The 22,329-nt window shown below is 40.7% G+C and overlaps 2 protein-coding genes across 3 annotated transcripts in view; one reads left to right on the top strand and one right to left on the bottom strand.

The window, feature by feature from the left end:
• Window positions 1-2,350: 2,350 nt before the first annotated feature.
• Kpna5 (karyopherin subunit alpha 5) overlaps window positions 2,351-22,329 on the bottom strand; it is a 59,841-nt gene continuing 39,862 nt past the window's right edge. Inside the window, exon 14 of one of the 2 annotated variants that reach the window (XM_040728113.1) lies at window positions 2,351-3,420. In XM_040728113.1, the coding sequence (XP_040584047.1) occupies window positions 3,404-3,420 (17 nt within the window). In that variant the 3' untranslated portion in view covers window positions 2,351-3,403. Of the gene's footprint in view, window positions 3,421-17,473; window positions 20,841-22,329 lie in introns of those variants that run through there. The other variant, XM_040728112.1, reaches the window with a different exon arrangement.
• Fam162b (family with sequence similarity 162 member B) lies at window positions 9,672-13,790 on the top strand. Its single transcript, XM_005073284.3, has 4 exons — window positions 9,672-9,849; window positions 9,952-10,060; window positions 12,102-12,210; window positions 13,622-13,790. The coding sequence occupies exons 1-4, from the start codon at window positions 9,693-9,695 to the stop codon at window positions 13,718-13,720; spliced, it is 474 nt and encodes a 157-aa protein (XP_005073341.1). The 5' UTR covers window positions 9,672-9,692; the 3' UTR covers window positions 13,721-13,790.

Genomic DNA, 22,329 nt, shown 5'->3' with positions numbered 1-22,329 from the left:
TTTCCTCTAAACAGTGCAGTGCCAGGTAGACTTTTATTTGCTATGTTTTATTATTCTTTCCATTTTTATTACAAGGAGTACATTTTGTTCAAGAATTAAAATGTAAATGAATCCTACTTTTAGCCTGCCCGTGCACTGACTTGGTGAAATTATAATGAAAATCAAAAAAATGCTTAAATAATAGTGATAACAATAAAACATCACTATGGAATATTCTAGAATTTTTGCAGTTTTTAAAAATTAAAATATAAAGTCGGGTGTTGGTGGTACACACCTTTAATGCCAGCACTCGGGAGGCAGAGGCAGGAGGATCTCTGTGAGTTCGAGACCAACCTGGTCTACAAGAGCTAGTTCCAGGACAGGCTCCAAAGCCACAGAGAAACCCTCAAGCTCAAGAGCTCTTTTTTCTTTATTATGGTAAGATATGTATACTGTGCATAAATACAGAAAGCCAAGCAGCTGAGTTCATTTCTATGATTCTGGGACTGACCACTTGGTATTGAGGAACCAATTAGGAGGCGGCTCCCCAGGGAGAACCAGTTCTCGTCTCAGCAGTCGTTGGTGCCTACGGTTTGTCTAGAGTGGGGATGAGATTTCGCCTTCCTGTGCTATCCTGTCCCTCGTCGCTGCTCAGGCCTTCTTTAGCCCCTATGTTATTGAGGCGTCGTGGGTTAAGCTTCCACGCCGTTTCTAAGAGACACATCTTGCAACAGGTTTCCAGTTCCTCTGGCTCTTCCAATCTTCCTTGTCCCTTCCTCTGAGAGGTGTGGGGGAGGGAAGCTCTGACCTTCCCAGAGAAGTGTCTGAACCTGTTACTCCTTTTTCCAATACGTGGTGTCTCCTTCCAGCACCTCTCTGCCTACCTTTCCCAGAATTCTCCTGTCTCCTAATCCCTACCTAACTGACCAAATAGTGTCTTATCCATCAACCGATAAGAGAAGCATTTACACATGAGGACATCCCCCATCAGAAAGGCTATGCTGTAAAAGCCCATTTCAATTTCTAGAGCTGAGAAAAATCACGGGAAAGACAAAACAAAACAACAAAAGCCCATGTCAGGAAAAGTACATGATTGTAGTGGCTGTCGGCAGAATGTTAGCAAGCTTGTCCTGTGGTGGGGATGGGGTAGTGACCTTAGATTTAAGATCTAATTCCGTGCGCTTTGAATCCTAGCAATCATGGATGCCTAGCCTGAATCTACAGGCCATCTCCTGTAATCAGACTGGTGACTACCCCAATTGTCATCAGAGAGCCTTCATCCAGTGACTGATAGACGCAGGGATCCATAGCCGAGCACTGGGCAGAGCTCCAGGATTCCTGTTGAAGAGAGGGAGGAAGGATTGATTGTACAGGCAAGGGGTGGCGTTGGAGTGGAAGATGGAGGAGGTGGCGTCAAGGTCACCCACAGAAGCAACCAACGTGAACTCAAACAAGCTCACAGACTCTGCACCAACACCGAGGGAACCTGCATGGGACCGATCTCCGTCCTCTGCAAATGCATTACAGTTGTGTCGCTTGATCTGTTTGTGGGCCTCCTAGCGGCGGGACCAGGGCCTGTCCCTAACGCTTGAGCTGGGTTGGGGAATCTATTCTCCATACGAGGTTGCCTGGCCCAGCCTTAATACAAAGGGAGGATCTTAGTCCTACCTCAATTTAACATACCATGCTTTGTTGACGCCCATGGGAGACCTGCCTCTTCTGCACAGAAAAAAAGGAGGAGTGGATGGAGGAGGGGGGCAGACGGAGCGAGGGTGGAAGGAGAGCAGGGAGGGGAAACTGCAGTTAGGATGTAAAATAAATGAAAAAAATAATAAAGGGGAAAAAAGCAGGCAAACTTCAAACTTGGCCTCACTTTTTCCTCTTACATGAAAGAAGTCTATGTTTATAATCTTTAACTGACAAAAGAAGAGAGGAAAATGTACGTACATAAACTTCAGAATATAGACTGTGAGTTACCTGAGGACAGGAAGAAGTCTTCCTCTTCAATACCCGAATTCCCTTAAGAGTCAGTCAGTTTGTAAAACAATTTGAGGATATTGCTGCCACCTAGTGGGCAATTATATTTTTACTTTTTATTATAGCAAACAGACCCTCAAGGAATATTTGTAAAATAATTTCATGACAATATAGATTGCGAGTTACCTGAGGACAGGAAGAAGTCTTCCTCTTCAATACCCGGAATTCCCTTATGGTCTAGTCAGTTTGTAAAACAATTTGAGGATATTGCTGCCACCTAGTGGACAATTATATTTTTACTTTTTATTTTTTAGCAAGCAGATCCTCAAGGAATACTTGTAATTTCATGACAAGTACTAATATTTATTCTTAGACATAATTTAGTGCTGGTGAGTAAAAACATAGACATAAAATATTTTATTCATTTACTTACATGAACAATTGGAAGTGTTAACATGTAATTAGAAGCAAAGAATTTGTTTTCAGAGTTTTAGAGAAAGAAATACAATTTTAACATGCAGCAAGATAACAGTGTGCCATATTTTACTTTGCATCCTCAGGGTAAAATAATTTCATAAGCTGTCTTTTTTTCCAAATGTAAGTGTAATGCACATGGGCAGAATCTTCATTACATATTCAATACCACTTGTCAATTCATTTCAAACATTTTAATATTCACTCCTTGTGCAAACAACAATAATGTTTGGAATTTTTATAACTGTGTCAGATCTTACTGGCAATTTTGATGAACAGTATTTATCCCTATCATAACTTAACTCCCTGCTTAACTCCACATGCTAACTCAGAACCGAGTTCCAATGTTCGTTGTCATGAGAATCTTTGCACTATAAAAAACAAGAGGAATTTCAATCTAAATGTAAAGTCTCATCCAATCTCTGTTGGAAATGTGTGCATCATGTAAATGTGGCTTCCTAAGGCAAAGTCTCTGTTACTCTGTGCTGCCCATGACCGTGGCTTCCATGTCTTTTAGAAACTCGAATAACATTCTAGGAAAAGTCAACCCCTGTCTTTGCCTAGGAAGCAATTAATGGGAAGCAGGCTTGTTTAAGGCCAGACCATGCTGAAGGGGCTTCACAGGTGACTGGAGGGGGCTGAGCACAGAAAGGATTTGCCATCGCCCTGATACAAATTCCACTCTTCCTGGATTATTCAGTGGTGAGGACAGGAAGAAGAAACACAAGCAAGCCGAAGGACTGAGGAATGTGATTGTTGTTTTTGCTGAATTCTTGTTTTTGTTTTTGTTTTTTGAGACAGGGTTTCTCTGTGGCTTTGGAGGCTGTCCTGGAACTAGCTCTTGTAGACCAGGCGGGTCTTGAACTCACAGAGATCCACCTGCCTCTGTCTCTGCCTCCAGAGTGCTGGGATTAAATGTATGCACCACCAACACCCGCTCTGCTGGCTTCTTGATTAGCAAAATAAGCGTGCCTTAGAATTTGCATTGGGCTGAAGGAGAAAAGAAAATAACACACGATAGAACACCACTGTCAATAACCAGTCAGTCAACCTTAAGATAACAATGAGTTGATGGTTTACTTAGTATTTATAATTTTATAGTCACCTATATTTCAAGTTTACTTTTTTTACATTATTAAATTTGTTCTTTGACAGTTTCTCACATGTACCTAATGTGAGACAGTTTCTCACATGTATTCTGATGACTCTTGCCTCCAATCTTCCGTATCTCCCCCTCAACCCTGTGAATCTCTCTCCTCCCTACAAGTCCCTTTCCCATAGTCATGACAGTTTATTTTGTGTCCTACACTTTAACCAAGGCCACGGATTTGAAACTATCCATTGGTGGGCTCACCAGGGATGCATAGCTGAAGATAATGACCTCCCCTGACCTGGGATCTATCAGTGTCCAGTAGTTCAGCAAGGAGGACTAGGGGCATGTGCTCCCCTCGGGTCTAACTTGACTGTTGACAGGCCCTGTCTTATGAAGGTCACCTTAGCAGCTGTGACATCATGATTGCAATGGTTGTGTCATAGCCTCAACGTTTCAGAACTCTTCTCCTTATCTTCCAGCTCTTACACTCTTACTGACCCCTCTTCCACAGTGTTCTCTGAACCGTAGAGGCAATAGAATAAATACCTTCTACAGAGCTGTGCACTCATTTGTCATATATTATCTGTATGGTGAGGAGCTGTGCACAAGATGAAAGGCTCCCTTGGAAGGAGAGGCTTCTCTGACTGAGAAGTAGTATTTTTCTGTGGGCATAAAACATAAATAATTTGGAGGCAGTTTGGTGTCATGTCAGTTTAACCAAACACCTGTAGCAAGTCCCTCCCCACTAGGTTCTATCATCTCCCTAACCGTGTGTTTTGGACGCAGTTTGCAATACCAATCATACCGCTCCTGTGGAAGGGACCTCTGGTTCAATGAGAAAGTGGTTGGTTATCCCCACAACAGTCCTGCCACTACTGCACCAGAGGGGAAATCTTGCCTACAAGGTTAGTGTTTATGGTTTGTAAGGTTCACAGCTGAGTGAGTGTGTGGATGCCTTGTATAGTATCTTCCAATACTATGAAACCTAGTCAGCAAAAAGGAAGATTCCAGCCCTTCTCCAGCCTCATTTCTCTGTATCTTACATCCAGGGTATGTAGTGGTTTGTTCAGGTGGCCAACAAAGATGCTTCTGGAGCCTCACGGGGAAACAGTTCATAAGGAAGTGTCCTACACCTGGCACTAGGATTTTTGTTTAATAACCTGTAGAGTCTATGTGCAGAATTATCTAGCCATGCATGGCCCGTCTCTCTTCTAACTTTATTTTTGTTATATTTTTAATATGTTTGCATCATCATCACCTTAGCGCAGCCATAGCTTGCTTTCTTGCCATCAGTGGAACTCCCCTGTGCATTCCCTCCTTTGTAACAACTCTTCCTTGCGTGGCTACACTCTCTTTCCCTCACTCCTTCACTTTAAATCTCCCTGAAAATGCCATCTGCTCAGTGAGTCCTCTCTTGATCACTCCGTGCAAAATATAGTCTACCTCCCGGATGGTATTTAGACCCTCCCTCAGCCTTACTTCTATTAATTTTGTCATGTAATTTTTTAAGCATCATCACTTGTTACTTAGTGACAAGCATAGTTTTGATGCACATCCATATGGTCAAGTTCATCACACCAGGAACATCATAAAATGTATCTACAAACTGAGATGGCATGATGTCACTAAGCAGTATCACCTTACAGGACGGTGTTCATATAGATGACCTAATTTTATCACAGACCTCATTTCTGCGAGACTCATTCTTGCACTGGTTTTTCTGTTTGTCATACGCTTTTTAATATCATCTGCCTCAATAAAATAGATCACACACTCAAGAGAACAGACAGTTTTCTTTTACTCGACCCACTGGTGCTATATCCAGAGTCTGGAACTTTTGTCACATAGTACACACTCAGTTGATAATTCGTAGTAAGTAAAGATGAAAATAAAGTTGAGAAAAATCTCCAAAAAAGTAAATAAAATAAAAAATGGGAAAGACTGGGAAGAAAGTTTGAAGACACTACCACATCCAAATGCAGCTTTCAGAATAAACACAGAAGTATTGGGGTGGCACTTATCAGAAAAACTTTTCAAGAAATTATCTACTACTTTCAATTCTAAATAATGAATATCCATAGCATGGAGCCCAGAAAATGTTAAGAACTTTGGATAAGTGATGTGCACCAAAATGACTCATTGTGAAATTTTAGATCAGGCAGAATCAAAGGAAAAATTCAAAACAAATGTCTAGAAAAGAAGAAAAGGTTTTCTAAAGTTAGGAGTCTCACAGTGCCTGACTTCTTAGCAGTAGCCAACACTGGATAAAGTAATGTTCTTCCTACTTCAGAGCCTTACGCCAAGCTTCACTAGGGGTGATTTTCCTTCTTGTTATCTTACTGAATGAATTAAATATATTAGCACATCTGACATCACAAGTGGCTTTCCATTCAGGCACTACCTTAAATAGGTGGAAGCCATTTCTCTGTTTCACCTGGAAAATGAAGAGTCTCTTTGAATGCATTAATCTTCCTGCACACTAAGAATGGATGACACGCCCTTAACCTGGCCACACCTCCCTTCCTGTACTGTGTGCACACAAGAAAAGGGGAATTAAATGGCGATATTATATTATATTATATTACACGGCTGTAATATCAGCATGTGAGAGAATGTAACAAAAGGATCAGGAGCTAAGGCCCAGTGTGAGCTACACTGGTAGGGCGGGGGCTGATTTTGGAGGCTATGGATAAGGGTTTGGATAGAGAACGACACGGAAGGTGTTTGCAGCATGTTTTAAGAGCTGCTTTTGGGGCTGGAGAGATGGCTCAGTGGTTAAGAGCACTGGCTGCTCTTCCACAGGTCCTGAGTTCAATTCCCAGCAACCACATGGTGGCTCACAACCATCTGTAATAGGTCTGGTGCCCTCTTCTGGTGTGCAGGTAGAACACTGTATACATAATAAATAATAAAATCTTTATTAAAAAAAAGAGCTGCTTTTGGTCAAGGTTTCAATGTCTTCAGTTGTGGCTATAAGAACTCAGATTATATTAACACTTTTCACATCTTCAAGCACTGGAAGTGCTCTGGTCTCGAGCAACTCCTATATAAGCATATACTTAGGAAGTTATTGCAGGACCATCACTGAGTTTCTGCTGTCCCCTTGAGATCTCTCCTCCTCCTCCTCTCCTCCTCTTCTTACTCCTCCTCCTCCTCTTCCTCCTCCTCCTCTTCCTCCTTCTTAAAGTCCTAAATGTCAGAATCATTTCAAAATGCTCCCTGATAAAAATAAAAAGTCCCCGCATTTTGTTGTTGAATGATAGGTAAGCAGGTCTCACAAGAACTATGTACAGTTGGTAAGTTTTCCCCAGCACTGGGGACCATGTGAGATGTTTATGTAGGGAAATTATCGTTTTGAAATTTTCCCACTGAAAGATTAGTAGAAGGTCAGAAAACAAGTTAGTTAAGGTCCTCCTAACACTTCCCCTGGGAGCAGAGAATTTCCTGGCAAGGGAACATTATCCCAAACAGATTGGCAGTTCCCCAGGGCAATGCCTAACTCAAATGCAAACATCTTTTGCCTTAGACTAAGACAGGCCATGAAGTTTTTAATTAAGAAAGAGAGAAAGGAGGAGAGAGGGAAGTTGGGGGAAGGGAAAGAGGGGGGAGGGAGGGAGGAAGGAAGGAAGAAACAAAGAAAAAAAGAAAGAAGGAAGGAAGGAAAGAAAGAAAAAAAGAGAGAGAGAGAGAGGAAGGAAGGAAGGAAGGAAGGAAGGAAGGAAGGAAGGAAGGAAGGTTAACCTACACCAAATCTATTATCTATTCCTGGGCACAACACTGTGTTTTAAGAAGCAATCACGGTACATGTACAAAACAGGAATGTAAGCTATATTAATGGAAAACAAATCTTGAAGGCACAATCCTGAAAACACTCTTTTCAAATAAGTGACATGAATCTTTGGGTTGAAAAGTAACACCAAACCAGAATGGGTCAGCTGAAACTACTGTGTGCTGGCATATCAGAACCTACAGCACATAGAAAACACTCACTAGATACTTGTTTAATGAATAAATATGATATCAGAACCTACAGCACATAGAAAACACTCACTAAATACTTATTTAATGAATAAATATGATGTCCTGGCTAAAAAGAAATAAAGGAATATAATCATTTTTCTTCTATTAAAATGATTCAACTACTTTTTAAAAATTGTTCTAATTATAGAGCTAAGGAAAACATTTCCTAGGCAGCTGTAAGCAATTTATGTAAAGTTCTGCCCCAAGGTTATAGCTTAATCCTGCCAGGGGTAGAGAATATAGTGCAAGCTATTCCTTCTCTTGTGACTTGAACTCTTATTCCCTTGCCCTGTGCCCTGTATGTCTGTTCACTCCAGGAAAATGAATTTTTAGCTAGCTTAATCCGGTGGACTATTAATGATGAACGATTTCTCAGAGATAGTTCACTCTAGCTCTATGGGTGCTTCCCCAGTGATGTGAAAATAAAATATTAAAAGTAAAAAGAAAAACATTTGAATGGTGGGAGAATTGTCAAGTAATGTAATGGAGGAACCATCAGATATCTGTGGCAATGCACTTTCTCAAGTAGGGACTCATCCAGTTGGCTTCCATCAATATTTACCTGTCGGCTGCTGTGTGCTGGACAACACAACGAGCACTGCAGATACAAGATAGGAAGGGACCTCGATTGTGAAGTCTTTTTTCTACAACTAGCCTGGACGAAGTCTATTCTAGTTTGCTTTGCTGTTGCTGCAGTAACCACCATGACTGAAAGCAGCTTGGAGAAGAAAGGGTCTTCTGGCTTACAGGTTCCAGCCTACCACCAGCAGTATCCAAGACGGCAACTCATGGCAGGAGCCTGAAGACAGAAACTAAAACAAAGACTACAGAGGAATGCTGCTTACCAGCTTGCTCTTCATGGCTTGCTCAGGAAGCCTCACACCACCCAAGATCTGCCCAGGGGTGGTGCTACTCACAATGGGCTGGACCCTCCTGCATCAGTCATCAATCAGTCAGTTTTACCTACAGCAAAGTCTTACGAAGGCAATTCTTCAGTAGGGGTTCCCTCTTCCCAAGGGACTCTAGTTCGTGTCAATTGATGGAAACTAACCAGCACAAAGTCTCTTCTATTTGAAGACTTGAATTCATCCACTCATTATTCAATTCCTAGTTAGTATCTACTAAGTCCTTATTTCCCCATATACATATATGCTGGGAACATAATAACCAATCCTTCATGTCAGAGAACTCACATTTTTCTACAAGGAATTTCATAAACTAAAGTGCCCTGGGTTCAGGGACTAGGTTGAGACTGCTAAGGGAAAGAAATCTGTCTTCTAAAGCTTTATTTAGAGAATAAGAACTCAACATACCAAGCACCCCCAGCCTCAGATCCAAACCCTACTCTTGCTTACTGTATGTTTCTGCTGTATATTTATTTTAAAAATTCACTACTCCTACCTACCATCACTGCCCTATACCAGTTTTGAGAAATACCTGGTACATGGCAGGGCTAGAGTAGTCAAGGCCAACATTCTGTTTTTACAAACGAGATCAAAACGCATAAACGATTGTGCAACTCTAACGTTACATGTCTCAGCTTCAAAGACAGTTGTGGGGGCTTAAGCCATGCTCTTGCTACAGTCAGTGGGATGATTACAAAGTGACCTTGTGGGTTCCTTAGTCTAAGAAGAGCTGGGCATTCCCAAGAAGGCCTGCTTTCACTTTAGCTAGAAGGAAAACGATCTGGAAATCCAGCCACATGTACACAGCTGCTTCGGGGTGTGGAAGGGATGTTTAATTTGTTTAGAGTTCCTGCCCTTGCTTGGTGAGATTTGACATTTCCTGCATTTGAAGATCTGTAAAAAGTTTGGATTTATTTCTAGTGGATCCAAGGCTGAAATCCTGATGAAAACCCCTATCTACTCAATACTAAGAAATGCCCTTTAAATGAGTCGCGTGAGCTGTCTCAAGGGTTCGTGGTCCTGCGCCCCGAAATTTTCACTCGGACCCAGGGAGCCCCCAGAACTGTCCTGTGTCAGGGCTGAGGCTGGGACAGTGCAGTAAGCTTCAGTACAGCCTCCAGGGCGGGGGCGGGGGCGGGGGCGGGGGCGGGGGCGGGGGCGGGGGCGGGGGCGGGGGCGGGGCGGGGCGGGGCCGAGATTTCTGGAGCCGGTAGCTGTCGGGTCCAGAGAGTGTGTTGTGCGGGATGCTCCGGGTCCGCGGCAGAGTCCTGCGCTGGGGCTTGGAGTTCACCATCCGCCGCGCCCCTCAGTCTGTCTCCAGTTGGCTGGGATGGGGTCCCCGGGCCAGGGGCCACCCCTGTAGCTCCAGCAGCCAGAACCCCAGCGGCTCTGAGCCCCCAGGTTAGGGTAGGGTAAGGCTGGGAGGGAGGGAGTTGCGAGGGGGAGCCAGGGCCTCGGGCTGGAGGGGCCAGGCTTACGGATGCACTGTCGCTTTCGTTGCAGAGAAAGTTCACAGGATTCCCGCCCAGTACAAGCCTTCGCAATTCGACAAGAAAATCCTGCTGTGGACCGGGCGTTTCAAATCCATAGACGAGATTCCGCCCCTAGTACCGTAAGTGTGAAAGGGGCCCTGGTCTGGGTTTCGCCCGCCGGGAGACTCAAAGGGACACAGCTTCCAACCAGTGCGCTTGTTGGACGGGGGTAAGGCAGCGGTAGTGCTGCACAGTTGTACGCACTAACACAGTCATAGGCAGTTTACAACACTCCCTACAGTGGGTAAATGTCAAGGTGCTTGACGAGACAGTGCGAAGCTGGGATTATAGAGTGCTGAAGCTGAATGAGAATCCAGGAAGTATCAGGGAGTTCCTGATAACCTCTGTAGACACGGGTTCCTGGAGAGCTTTGGGCAGGCTTAGCATGGAGTACTGGGATGGCTAACAAGAACGTGAGGGGATTGTGGGAAAGATATTTCTGAGCAAGTCTGTGAGGAATTACTAGATCAGGTTAACCGGGATGAAAAGGAGACTCACTGGCGGTAGTGGAGGTGGGGTGGGGGGAGTTTCCTGGAAGGAAGAAAAAGTACAGCGCAAACATTTATTACTCTTGACTTCCCGTGGACATAAATGGGCATCTCAGCTACAAACGACACGCCTTACCCCCATAATACACTACATCCCCAATCTATTCACACCATACCACAATGACAGACTGGGAACCAAACAAAGCAAATGCATCCCAAATTTGCCCTTGCTAAGGCAAAAGTAATTCAAATACTTATGCTAAACTAGAACCTGGTTGGTGATGGCGGGCGTGACCGAGAGGGGCCAATGTCAGGAGTTATTTCCCTTCTGCACCATGCAAGAAAAGAGTGCTGGATAGGGCTTTTTGACTACTGGACAGTAGCCATCTGGTACCAGCTTTCCTGGCCCTGGGAAGTGAGGTTACTTCAGCATGGCTGGTCTCATCATAAATGGTTTCAAGTGAGTGGAAGAGGAAAAACGTGTGCTGGAAAAATGCACACCAAGTAATTCATTGTGAAGCAATGAAGCGTGCTCTTGGAACAATAGTTAAAAAATTAAAAAAAATTGAAATCAACTTAAAAGATATTTTCTAATATTATAAACAAATTTTGCTCTCCTTGACATTTAAGACTCCAAACTGCTGAAAACATGAGTTCCTTTTGTTTTTAATTGCTAAACTAATTTTGTATGCCAGATCACAGTTAGACGAGGTTAAAATGATCATATCTTTTAGGTTTCATCTGGAAAAAAGGCTAGCAGCAAATACAATCTAATAACGTCTCCCTGGACACTAATTGACCTGTTTGCAGCTGACATTTTAAGCTTAATTCTGCCTGAAGTGTAATGAAAACAGACTATTGTGGGTTTTTTGTGATGTTTTTCAAATCGTGAGTTAAAACTTTCCTTTTCAAAATAAATTTAACATGTCATTATGAATTTTAAAAAATGTAACTGTATTATAGATAATCAGATATGTAAACTTTATACTAGATAAGAAAGCCACTCAATATTTTCAAGACACAAAAAACTTATACATATTGATAAATTGCCACTTAATTACCATTGCAAATTGGTAGTTTTGTTTCAATATAAAAGCACGGAAGGCTTATTTCCCATTGTAGCAGCCATGTAAGCAGCATTACTAAAATCTAAGATAACTGTACTACACTTGCATGTAACTAGTCTCGTTGGAGAATGAGATAGGAAGTGACAAGAAGAAACTGAGAGGCTCTTGAAAGGAAGTGTGGAAAATGGGTTTAAATATAAGCTGTTCCAAACAGTTTCAGTTCTTTTATCCTAGCTAAGAAATAACCATAGTCCAACACATTGCTAGTAGCTTTATCTTGATCAATTAGAAACCAAATATATTACACTGGTTTCATAGTGGCTACCTTTAGTTTAAGACTGGAATCTGAATAAATGTGTGCTAATTTGAAATTGCAAAGACGAAATGGCCTAGCATTTGGTGGTCTTTTAAGACTGTGGTTTGCATTTGGGAAAGTATTTGGGCTATTCAAGTAATAAATCACTAGTTATCATGCTTGTGAGAAAGCTGGATTACCTTACTATTAACAAATAGTAAAGTATCAACAAATACTGAAAATATATAACAAAATGCACATCTCCATTTAGGCCTGAAATGATAGATGTTGCCAGAAACAAAGCTCGAGTGAAAACTTGTTACATAATGATTGGGCTCACAATCATCGCCTGCTTTGCTGTGATTGTATCCGCCAAGAGGGTAAGTGCCTCCCTGAAATAAATACCCGGCAGTGGTGGGCAGGGATGGGGCGCAGAGGCAGAATGATCACCTGCCTTCTGGAGGCCCAGGGTTCAGTTTACCCCTACAGGGTTGGGGAGAGAAACAAGACTAGTTATAAGAAATGTTACAGACCTTGTTCTGAATTCAGGGATGGACTATGCTTTAAGAACAAATTCATCTTTGGATCTGGGTTCCACCCACATACGTGTATCATAATAGACACAAATCTGGTCAAGAAAATTTGGGTCCAAAACTAATTGATCAAGAAAGAGATAAGTTTCCCCCCCTATTTGTAAAATAACAAAGAATAGTTTAAAGTCTGCAGGTGAACTCTGTTGTGTGAAAGTAAGCCAGACTAGCTCATTCTCTGTTCTCTGAATCATCATTTAAGTAGCGGCTGCGCACTTAGGACACAAGCGTGCAGAAGTGACTGTTGGGGTTGAGTATGGCATCCTCCATGCACACTTTCTGTCCAATATCTATAAAGAGAAGTGAGAGATGAACAGTTTAGTTCACGTCTGTACTCTACCTTTCACCCTCTGGATCATCCCCCACCGCCCCCAGCCGCTCCAGCAATCCGGACAGATGCTCTGAGAGCCTGCACCTGGCAGCTGTCTCTAGACACACTCTGCTTCTGTTGTCACCTGTGACTGGACTGGTTAGGGCTGGCTGCATAGCTGGATCTCAGTGTTCTCCCTTCTGGATATATTAGGCTCCTCTGTCTTTTGGGGTGGCAAGTACTCATATGACTTCACTGCTCGGAATTTTTTTAAAGTTTCATTTATGTATACAATGTGATCATATTCACCCCCTCTACCCTCTGGGATCTTTCTTTTCACTCTGAACCCCTTCTCATTCCCACCTAGCCAGCGGCTACACCATTAGAGATGACAGGACACCCTCAGGTCTTTACTTCTCAGGTTTTCAGATGTCCGAGTCCCCTAACTCTGGGCAAGGACCAGGTGTCATTAACTTAGTAATGTCATGCTGAAAGATTGGGATTAACCTACCCCTAAAATGTTCTCCTCAGAGGGGAGACTTTAGAGCCGTGCTCACTGGGCTGAATAGTCCAACGTGAACAAAGAAATCTAAACCATACCATTGTTACCTTATTCCAGAAAATTGCTTGCCAGACTAGCAATTCTCTGCTTTCTAGAAATCTTTTAATGGGATAAGGGGCAAACGACTGCCAATGGATATGGGATATGTGTGTGTGTGTGTGTGTATGTGTGTGTGTGTGTGTGTGTGTGTGTGTGTATAATTGTTGTTGTTTTTTGAGACCAGGTGTCTATGTGTAGTCCTGACTGTCCTGAAACAAAGGCTCTTCCATATATCTAACAGTGATGTGAATTTTTCTAAATAGTCGTATTGTGCTGTGTTTTGTTTCTAGGCTGTAGAACGACATGAATCCTTAACAAGTTGGAATCTGGCAAAGAAAGCCAAGTGGCGTGAAGAGGCTGCGTTGGCTGCACAGGCTAAGGCTAAATGATGCTCTAAGTGTCAAAGCATTCTCTCAGACGCCATTACTATTAGCAATAATAAAAGATTGATAAAACGTTTGCAATGGTTCTACTTTGGTAACAAAAACATTAAGATCGTTTTAATAAACATTTACTAACACCCATTTTTAAAAATGCACAAAAGTATAGGTAAGTTAGTAGAGTTTTTACACAGCAAACAGAAGGTAAAAGGACACTAGCCCACTCCAGAATGTGGCTCTGGCAGGCCTTGACCTTCCCTGCCATGTTCTCTGCCATACTAAAAGCCATTAGATTATATTCCGAAAGCTAGTCATCAAGGTCTGTTCCCTTACTTGACTACTTCCTTCTCCTGAGGCTGACTATCAAGGTCTAGCAATAAGAAGCCCCCTCTGGCTCACCTAACCAACATGCCCTATTAAAATGAAACACCTCATCTTCACACGGGTTTCCCCCTTACCTCTATAACCCGACATTTGTCCATGGGCCACGTCTATCTCCTATCTATCCATTGGCAGTCCTTTTTCCCTCTGGGACAAATGCTCTTTTTCCCTTTCCCCTGTCCCCCTCCCCTTCTCTCTAGTCTCTTAGCTCCTTGATCAGCACATCTTAGTCCATTCTAACACAGAATCCCCCTCTTAAAAATTCAGCTGCAAGGTCATTTGCTATTTCCTGCCTGAGTCAGAAAGCAGCCACTTTATCTTTTCTTTCCCACTTAATAGAGGATGTCTGTGAAAACAGGCGTGTGGGTGTGGTTTTTGCCTACTTCAGGGTCCATGAGGAAGCCCCTACTGTTGGGGTGGTCTCCTTTAGAAGGAAGCCCTAAGGTACTGAAGTCCTGAGTGAATGTATTGTTGTCATGGACACAGCCATGACAAAGCCCTTGGACCCATGAGAAATTAGCAAAGCTGTTCCTCATATGGGCTGGGCTTGATATTGGGAAAACCTTCTTCCTCTGATCCAAGTGCCAGAGTTTACAGAGGACTGATCAGTGTGTCCAAACACTAGCAATTGCAGCTTCCTCCTCCCGGATGTTTAGTTTGAGACAGCCTGCCAACAGATACCTCCTATGAAGACTAGCTAATCGAGCCCTCTGCGCTTATGTAATAAACAGCATGTGGTGGTGGTGGTAGCACATTCCATCAGTGTGCACACTGCGCCCAAACTCTAGCATTTCTGCAGTGTGCCTGTCCTTTCTCCATTACCTTGCTACCATAGTTGGGTTTCCAGATCCAGACTCCACGGATTACAGCACTGGTATGCTCACTGCCCAAAATAAAATAATCAACAGAACCTCAGAACTCTGCTCTCTCTCAACTTGGAACACCCCAAAGGTAACCCTTGTTCTAAGTTTCATTGTTGATTCATTTTACTTGTTTTTGATGGAATCATACAACATGAAGTTGATATATGGTCTCTTACCATTACATTATGACGTTCATGCACAAAGTGTATAGCTACAATCTGTCTTTTACCGCTTTTACCGATCAACGGTACCTTATGCAAGTAATCTAAGCACTATGGTAACTAAGGTAATATTTCCATGATGTCAAAGCAAGCTTTGACTACAGTGTGAGCCTTGTCTCTAAACAAGAAACAAAAACCCCAAATACTAATTTTCAACCTAAGGTCTCTAGTATTTGGTACCTGAATAGTCCCTTTAGTTATACTTTTTTCTGGTTGGCAATTAAGCAAAAGATTTGAAGCTAAGAATTACTCCAGAATTTATTTCATTGACGAAGTATTAAAACAGTAATTATAAAGCTATTTTAAAAACAGAAAAGGAGTCAGGCGGTGGGGGTACATTCTCTAATGTCAGCACTTGGGAAGCAGAGGCAGGTGGATCTCTATGAGTTCAATGCTAACATGGTCTTCAGATTGAGTTCTAGGACAGCCAGGGTTAGTTACACAGAAAAACCCTGCCACAAATAAATAAATATAAAAAAATAGAAAAGGAAAAAGATTGTCGATAGTCTTCAAACTTTTTAAAAAATACTTATCTTGCCCTCACATGCTCTTCATTTAGCATTTACTTTTTAATCATACAGGTTTGTTTTAGCTTTACAAACTGCTTTTCTTATTAAAAAAAAAAAAAGAATGTCTTAATAAAATTGCCTGGGAGAGCAGCATAGGAAAAAATACAAAAAACAAAAACAAAAACAAAACACCACCAAACAACCCCCTCAATCCAGAAACCAAAAAGTTAAAGGCAGAAATTCAAATAAATGAAGCCAGACACAGCAATGGAACCAAATTACCTCAGAATAAATGAGAGGAAAGAAAAACAAGATGCAAGAAAAAAGCATTAGCATGGCAAGTGAGGCAGAAGCCTGCCTTCCGGTTTGTTGAGAGCATGGTAGACTGGTGCACTTCCCACTTCCTGCCAGAATGGAGGAGCAAGAACTCATATGTGCAAAAAACGACGGAGAAAAACGTGAACAGACGGTAAATATTGTGGGCAGTCATTTGTAAAATCAAAGGGACCCATGACTGCTTCATTTCCCTTCCTGGGTAGCTTAAAGTTGGCCAGCACAACGGGGAACCCCTGAAATACTGAGTTAAAAGCTCACAACAGAGCATGGTAGGCAGGTAAGGGTGATAGATGGTTTCACAAAGGCAGCAGTTCTTCTTCTGTCTTCTGCTAAGTTGAACCGGTGTAATTACTACTCAAGGCCATCAAAATAACCACCTCAATGAACAAGAAAGCGAAAACAATCCTTAGAACTCCCCTGGGTCAGGCACTCAAGTCACAGGCTATGGAGATGCTCAGACCCGCAATGCCTCAGCAGCAAAGACTGTCCTAACAACTGCTTTGCAAAAGTTAAACAAGCTGGCAAAAACGAAATTTAACATTTTTTTAGTCCGTGTAACTTAAGTGTAGGCCATTTCACACCCCTGCTATGAGGAATCAGTGCTGCAATAACTCAGAGTGTGGTTATCTCTTTGCTTTAGTGATTTCATTGCTTTGGGCTATATACTAGAAGGGCTTCACTTCAGAGATGCAGATCAAAACGAAATGAAATACTATTTCCTTTAGTAGAATGGCTATTAATAAATAACAAATGCTGGTTAGGCTATGCATAGGAGAGCCTGTGTATACTACCAATGGGAGAAAAATTTATAAAGCCAGTCTGGAGAAAAGTGTGCAACTTTCTAAAACCAAAACAACTACAATATGGGATTTGCTCATTTTGCCTGACAGGGTTTCCATTTTAATAGTCTTTGTGAGATGTACACTACTGTGGTGGTTAAAATGAGATATCTACCCTAATTCTGGCATTTAAATACTTGGTGACAAGTTGGTGGTTTTTTGGGAAGCATAGGAGTTATGGCCTTGCTGGAGGAAGTGTGTCACTAGGGGTGAACGTTGAGGCTTCAAAAGACTGGTGTTGAGGGCTCCGATCCCCCTGGACATGTGAGTCTTCCTTCTGTAAGTTGACTGGATTGCAGTGCTTTCTCCTGGCAGCAGAAAAGCATTTAGCATAGCTAGATACTATGCTTATGCGGCACCACTCACACACCTGCACCTCATTAAAAATGACTGTGACTACTGATAACACATTTACAACTAGCATCCTGCTACTTGTTCTATTTTTTGGGAGGGTTCCCTCTCCTCTCTTTTTCTACCTAGTTATGAATTAACTATTCTTTAAGATTCTTGTTCTATAAAACGGACAGACTGTTAACTGAACATTACATCTGTTTTTATTCCATTGGGAATACACAATCTTAGCAATAATAATGAAAATAAGCACACATACAAATGCAACTGCAAAACGGTATTTTATTGTGTTTAGTAAAGTGTAACATTTCATAATATTGCATAATGCTCAAACGTTTGTTTGTTTAGTTAGGTGAGAATCCCCTCATCTCATCTCATTTTCCAATCACGAGACAATGGCCTTCTAGAGCCCTACTATATTGGATCCTAACAGCATGTCACATTTCAGAAAATAGTAGTGCTATGTACTGAAGTGAATAAGAGTTTTTATTTCACAGTATCACAATTAAGCAACCAGGAGATTGCTGAATTTAGAACACTAACAAAAATCCACAGACATTTTTGTGTTTACTCTTTCATAATACTCCTTCATAAGAAGAAAAACTACAAAAGCAGAGGTAATAAACTCTTCTGCAGTTCTTCACCCAGTGGGTCCATCTTTAACTACACCAGGTTTCAGGAACCAAATGAGAAGCTATTTCTGTGCCAGCGGATTTACTTTAAAACAAAAAGTAAAACAAAAAATAGCCTCTTTCAGTGCTACCAGTAAGTGATAAATAACACTAAAAATTAAGTACACTAAAAATTAGGTTAGAGTAACCTTTTAAATTAAAGCATACAACAAAAACAACTAAACAAATAATAAGAACCTAGGCCAATGCATCAAGTATTTATAAAACAAGTAAGCATGATTGCATAGTTCAACCAGTAGAAATTCAAGCTCAAGTAAATTTAATTAAATGGACCAATTTAACTAAACGGACTCTTTCAAGTATCTTTCTTGGTATCTGAATTAATCACATATTTATTTTATTTGGCACAGTACCCATCATATATAAGTGTTGTAAATCTTAGAAAAGCAACTTATTACGTTGCATCACAAGGGACAATATTATGATGATGAAAACAAATTAGGGGGAATTTTAAAATGGCACACTCACAAAGCTAGCTCTTCCTCTTGGTTCAACAAAAAAGAACTAGACTTGAAGGGGACCAATCAAATTACACACGATAGAGATCCAAGAAATTAAATGTGTATTAAGTATGACCAAGTTCTGAGCTTAGAAATACATTTGTTCCACTGACATATTCTAAAACCTCCTTTGACAGGTCATTTATTCTATATGTCTGCAAACTGTATGTATGTATATATGTATGTTCATTCCCATATATGTGTATGCATGTACGTACACACACACACACACACACACACACACACACACAATTTCTTCTATAAGAACTACTTTTTGGAAGACTTGGCTTAGGATTTGTTATAGTGACTACTGGCTCCTCAAAGCAGGCACAGCTGGCTAGGTTTGAAGTATGCTGCATCTACAAGTTCAACTAACTGATTACAAAGAATCAAATACCCTGTCATCTTAGAAACATCGGCACCATAAAACAGTGTTTATCTGATAAATTCACCTATCAACTTAGTAATCTTTATATCACTACCCTGTTTCTTTGAATGTACATAATGTAAAAAGGAAAACTTTTTATACTTACTCTGTAACTTCCATTATAATAAAAAGGGCACAGATACAATCCTCTACTTAATGGTATAAAAGGACAGGCAGATGCAGTCAGCACTCTGGAAACCATTTAAACTGAGATTTCATGGTTGTAGGGTTTACGTGTCTTGCCAAAAGCTTAGATTCATGATATACAGTTTACAAAGTGTCCTACTTTTTAAAAGTACTACTTTATACACATTCCTTATGTCACACGCCTGATTTCCAGCAGAAACATTACAAATGCTGTCATAAATGAAATCTTCCTTTACAGAATAGACTATGAATCATATCAAAATTGTTTTAGTTCCCATCTTAAAAGAGTTGTAAATTAGGTTTTACATAAATATTCTTAAGTATATAATTGGATATATTCAAAACCTGCATATAACTATAAAACAAAAGACACTTGGACAATACCACGTCTGCTTAGAAAATTCTACCAAGCAGTTCTATGGGGGATAACACACACACACACACACACACATGTAAATAAATATAAATTTCCTATCAAAACCTTTTAGACTTTCATATTTCAAGAGACTTTTTGCTGCTAACTCCTAAAATGCAAATTAGGCTGAGAAATCTGATACAAAGTCATCTACCACATAGCTCATAATAAGCTGCAGCATGACCTGCTGTGCATTTCCAAAAGGGACTATTCCTAATATGGACTTAGACATATTAAATAATCCTTAGCAATTTTCATTAATATCGCTCATTTAGTCAAAACAGTAAATACATTTAGCACAATTTAGTACATAAAAGGTGGTGATTTCTTCAGGATACTTTTGTCATCCAAGTACTCAAGTTCACAACTACACAGAAAATAAAACATTTCAAAACCTTCTGAAAACTCAGAATAAATACAGTTTCAGGTATATGGCTGCTTTAGATTCATGATCACCCCTCTGTCATGATCCTCTTTAAGATGAAGAGTGAAATCTAACACTATTCCAAAAAGGACAGCATATCTGGATAAAATATAAAATATACTATAATAATAGTATTTTATATGAACAGCACAAATATGTAAGTGTTTTATAGGTGTATAATGTGATCAACGTGAATAGCTTCTCTCTTCATAACTGCCACATTTTAACCATCAATACTATTTCTTCTGTTTTACAAATACACTTTATAAGTTTTCTGTTGCAATTGTTTGAAGTATAACCTAGAGCACAGTGATTTATAATCTAAAGTAATAAAGATTATCATATTCTAATTCAGCTCTTATATGATTTCATGCTTCTGAAGCTTTTTTGTTTTTATGTTTGCTTCAAGACAGAGGTAGATTTAATAAAGGCTGGGCATTGCCAGACTTCCTGCCAAAATGCAATTATCAATATTCACAACACTGCTATTATGCAGTTTTCAAGAATACTTGAAAAGTTCAGAACCATTATATAACACCAAGCCCTCCTTTTCAAGCTTGAATGAAATAATTGCATATGTATATTCACAAATAGATACAAAAAAACAAACAACAAAGACAAATATAGCCACATCAAAATAAACAACCAAAACAACAAACAGAAACCTATAAGGTAAGGGTGCATCTGCATGGAAACTTCTGTTTCATTTTTGCTTTTTAAAAGTGCATCAGAGTTTTTTCTTTTCTGTATTATATAAAAACATGTCTACCAATACTGGTAATGTGGATGAGATATCAAAGCTAGCCATTTCAGTCCATCATTTTCTCCACCACCTGTTACAGTTGAAATCCTTCCATTGGTGCCTCCTGCTGCTGAAATACAAACTGTTGCTGGTTTTCATCCACCTGAGGTACAATGCTAGGATCATCATCTTCCACACCAAAATAGTGCTCAATCAGATCAAAAGCCTTTTGATAAATTTCCTGATTCTCATGACTTTGCAGAAACTCAATTTTATCCAAGCCTATCACAGAAATAACACAATCAAGAAACAAATTACTATTAGAGCTTCAATATATATTATATGGAAATAACAAATCAATAGCATCCATTCACTCCACTAAGATTGGGAGTTTTTTTTTTCTATTTCAATTTTTTATATTTTTTAAATTTAAATTAGAAACAATATTATTTTACGTATCAATCCCAGTTCCTTCTCTCTCCCATCCTCCCAAGACCCCCACAGGCCCCCTTCCCACCCCTTTCTGCTCCCGGGGGGGGGGTGAGGTCTTCCATGGGGAATCATCAAAATCTGTCACATCATTTGGGGCAGGACCTAGGTAATCCCCTGTGTGTCTAGGCTGAGAGAGTATTCCTCTATGGGGAATAGGCTCCCAAAGTCCATTCGTATACCAGGGATAAATACTGATCCATTACCAGAGGCCCCATAGACTGCCCAGGCCTCCTAACTGACACCCATGTTCAGGGGTTCTAGTTCAGTCCTATGTTGGTTTCCCAGCTATCAGTTTGGGGTCCATGAGCTCCCCCTTGTTCAGGTCAGTAGTTTCTGTGGGTTTCATCAGCCTGGTCTTGACCACTTTGCTCATCACTTCTAAGATTGGGAGATTTTTTTTTTAATTCATTTAAGAATGACGAATATGGGGCACTAGGGATGTAGCTCAGTTGGAAAGAATGTTTGACTACCGCATGGGAAACCCTAGATTCAAACATCCTTACTGCATAAAACCAGGCAGGTGGTACTTGTCTGTAACCCTAACACTGGGGAGGTATAGGCAATAGGATCAAAAGTTCAAGATCATCCTTGACTACACAAACAGTTCCAGGATAGCTCAGGCTAATGAAATCCAGTCTTTCTAAATAACAAACAAACAATGGGGAGGGGAAGTACAATCTGAAGAAAAACACGAGTCAGGGAAGAAGACTACAAGCACCAAGCAGGCAGCTGTGTGTTCCTGACTAAGTCAAGAAGTTCAATTATCTGTGCTTCAGTTATAAAAGTCTAGTTTTTAAACTAATTCCACAGACCCCTTCCAGAACAACTAAGCTACATAATGAAAAACAGAAAGAGAAATAAAACGAACAAACTAAAATATATTGAACCAGAGGGTTTTGGTATGAAATACATGCAAACAATATTTGAATCCATGACATTTCACAACAAAATACCCTATCTGGCTACTACAGAATGTCCCAAAAGTACAACCCATAAATGAAGTTTGAGAAAAAGACTTCATTCTGAAAGGATAAAAGAAATGTATAGCATACCATTTCATTGCTTTCAAGGAAAAAAAATTCTACACAGACCTGAGTAATGCTAGAATATTTTCATTCAAAGACAAATTACTTTGGGCCAAGCAGATGACTCAGCAAGTAAGGGTGCTTGCCATACACACCTGGCAGCATGATAAAACCCCACAGGCCCCGGGAAGTGGAAGGTGAGAACTGATTCCACAAAACTATCTTCTGACACTCACATATGCACTATGGAACTC

The sequence above is a fragment of the Mesocricetus auratus genome, unplaced genomic scaffold (genome assembly GCF_017639785.1).
Source record: "Mesocricetus auratus isolate SY011 unplaced genomic scaffold, BCM_Maur_2.0 Super-Scaffold_100018, whole genome shotgun sequence".
NCBI classification, from domain to species: Eukaryota; Metazoa; Chordata; class Mammalia; order Rodentia; family Cricetidae; genus Mesocricetus; species Mesocricetus auratus.
This window is presented reverse-complemented; position numbering and strand designations above follow the sequence as displayed.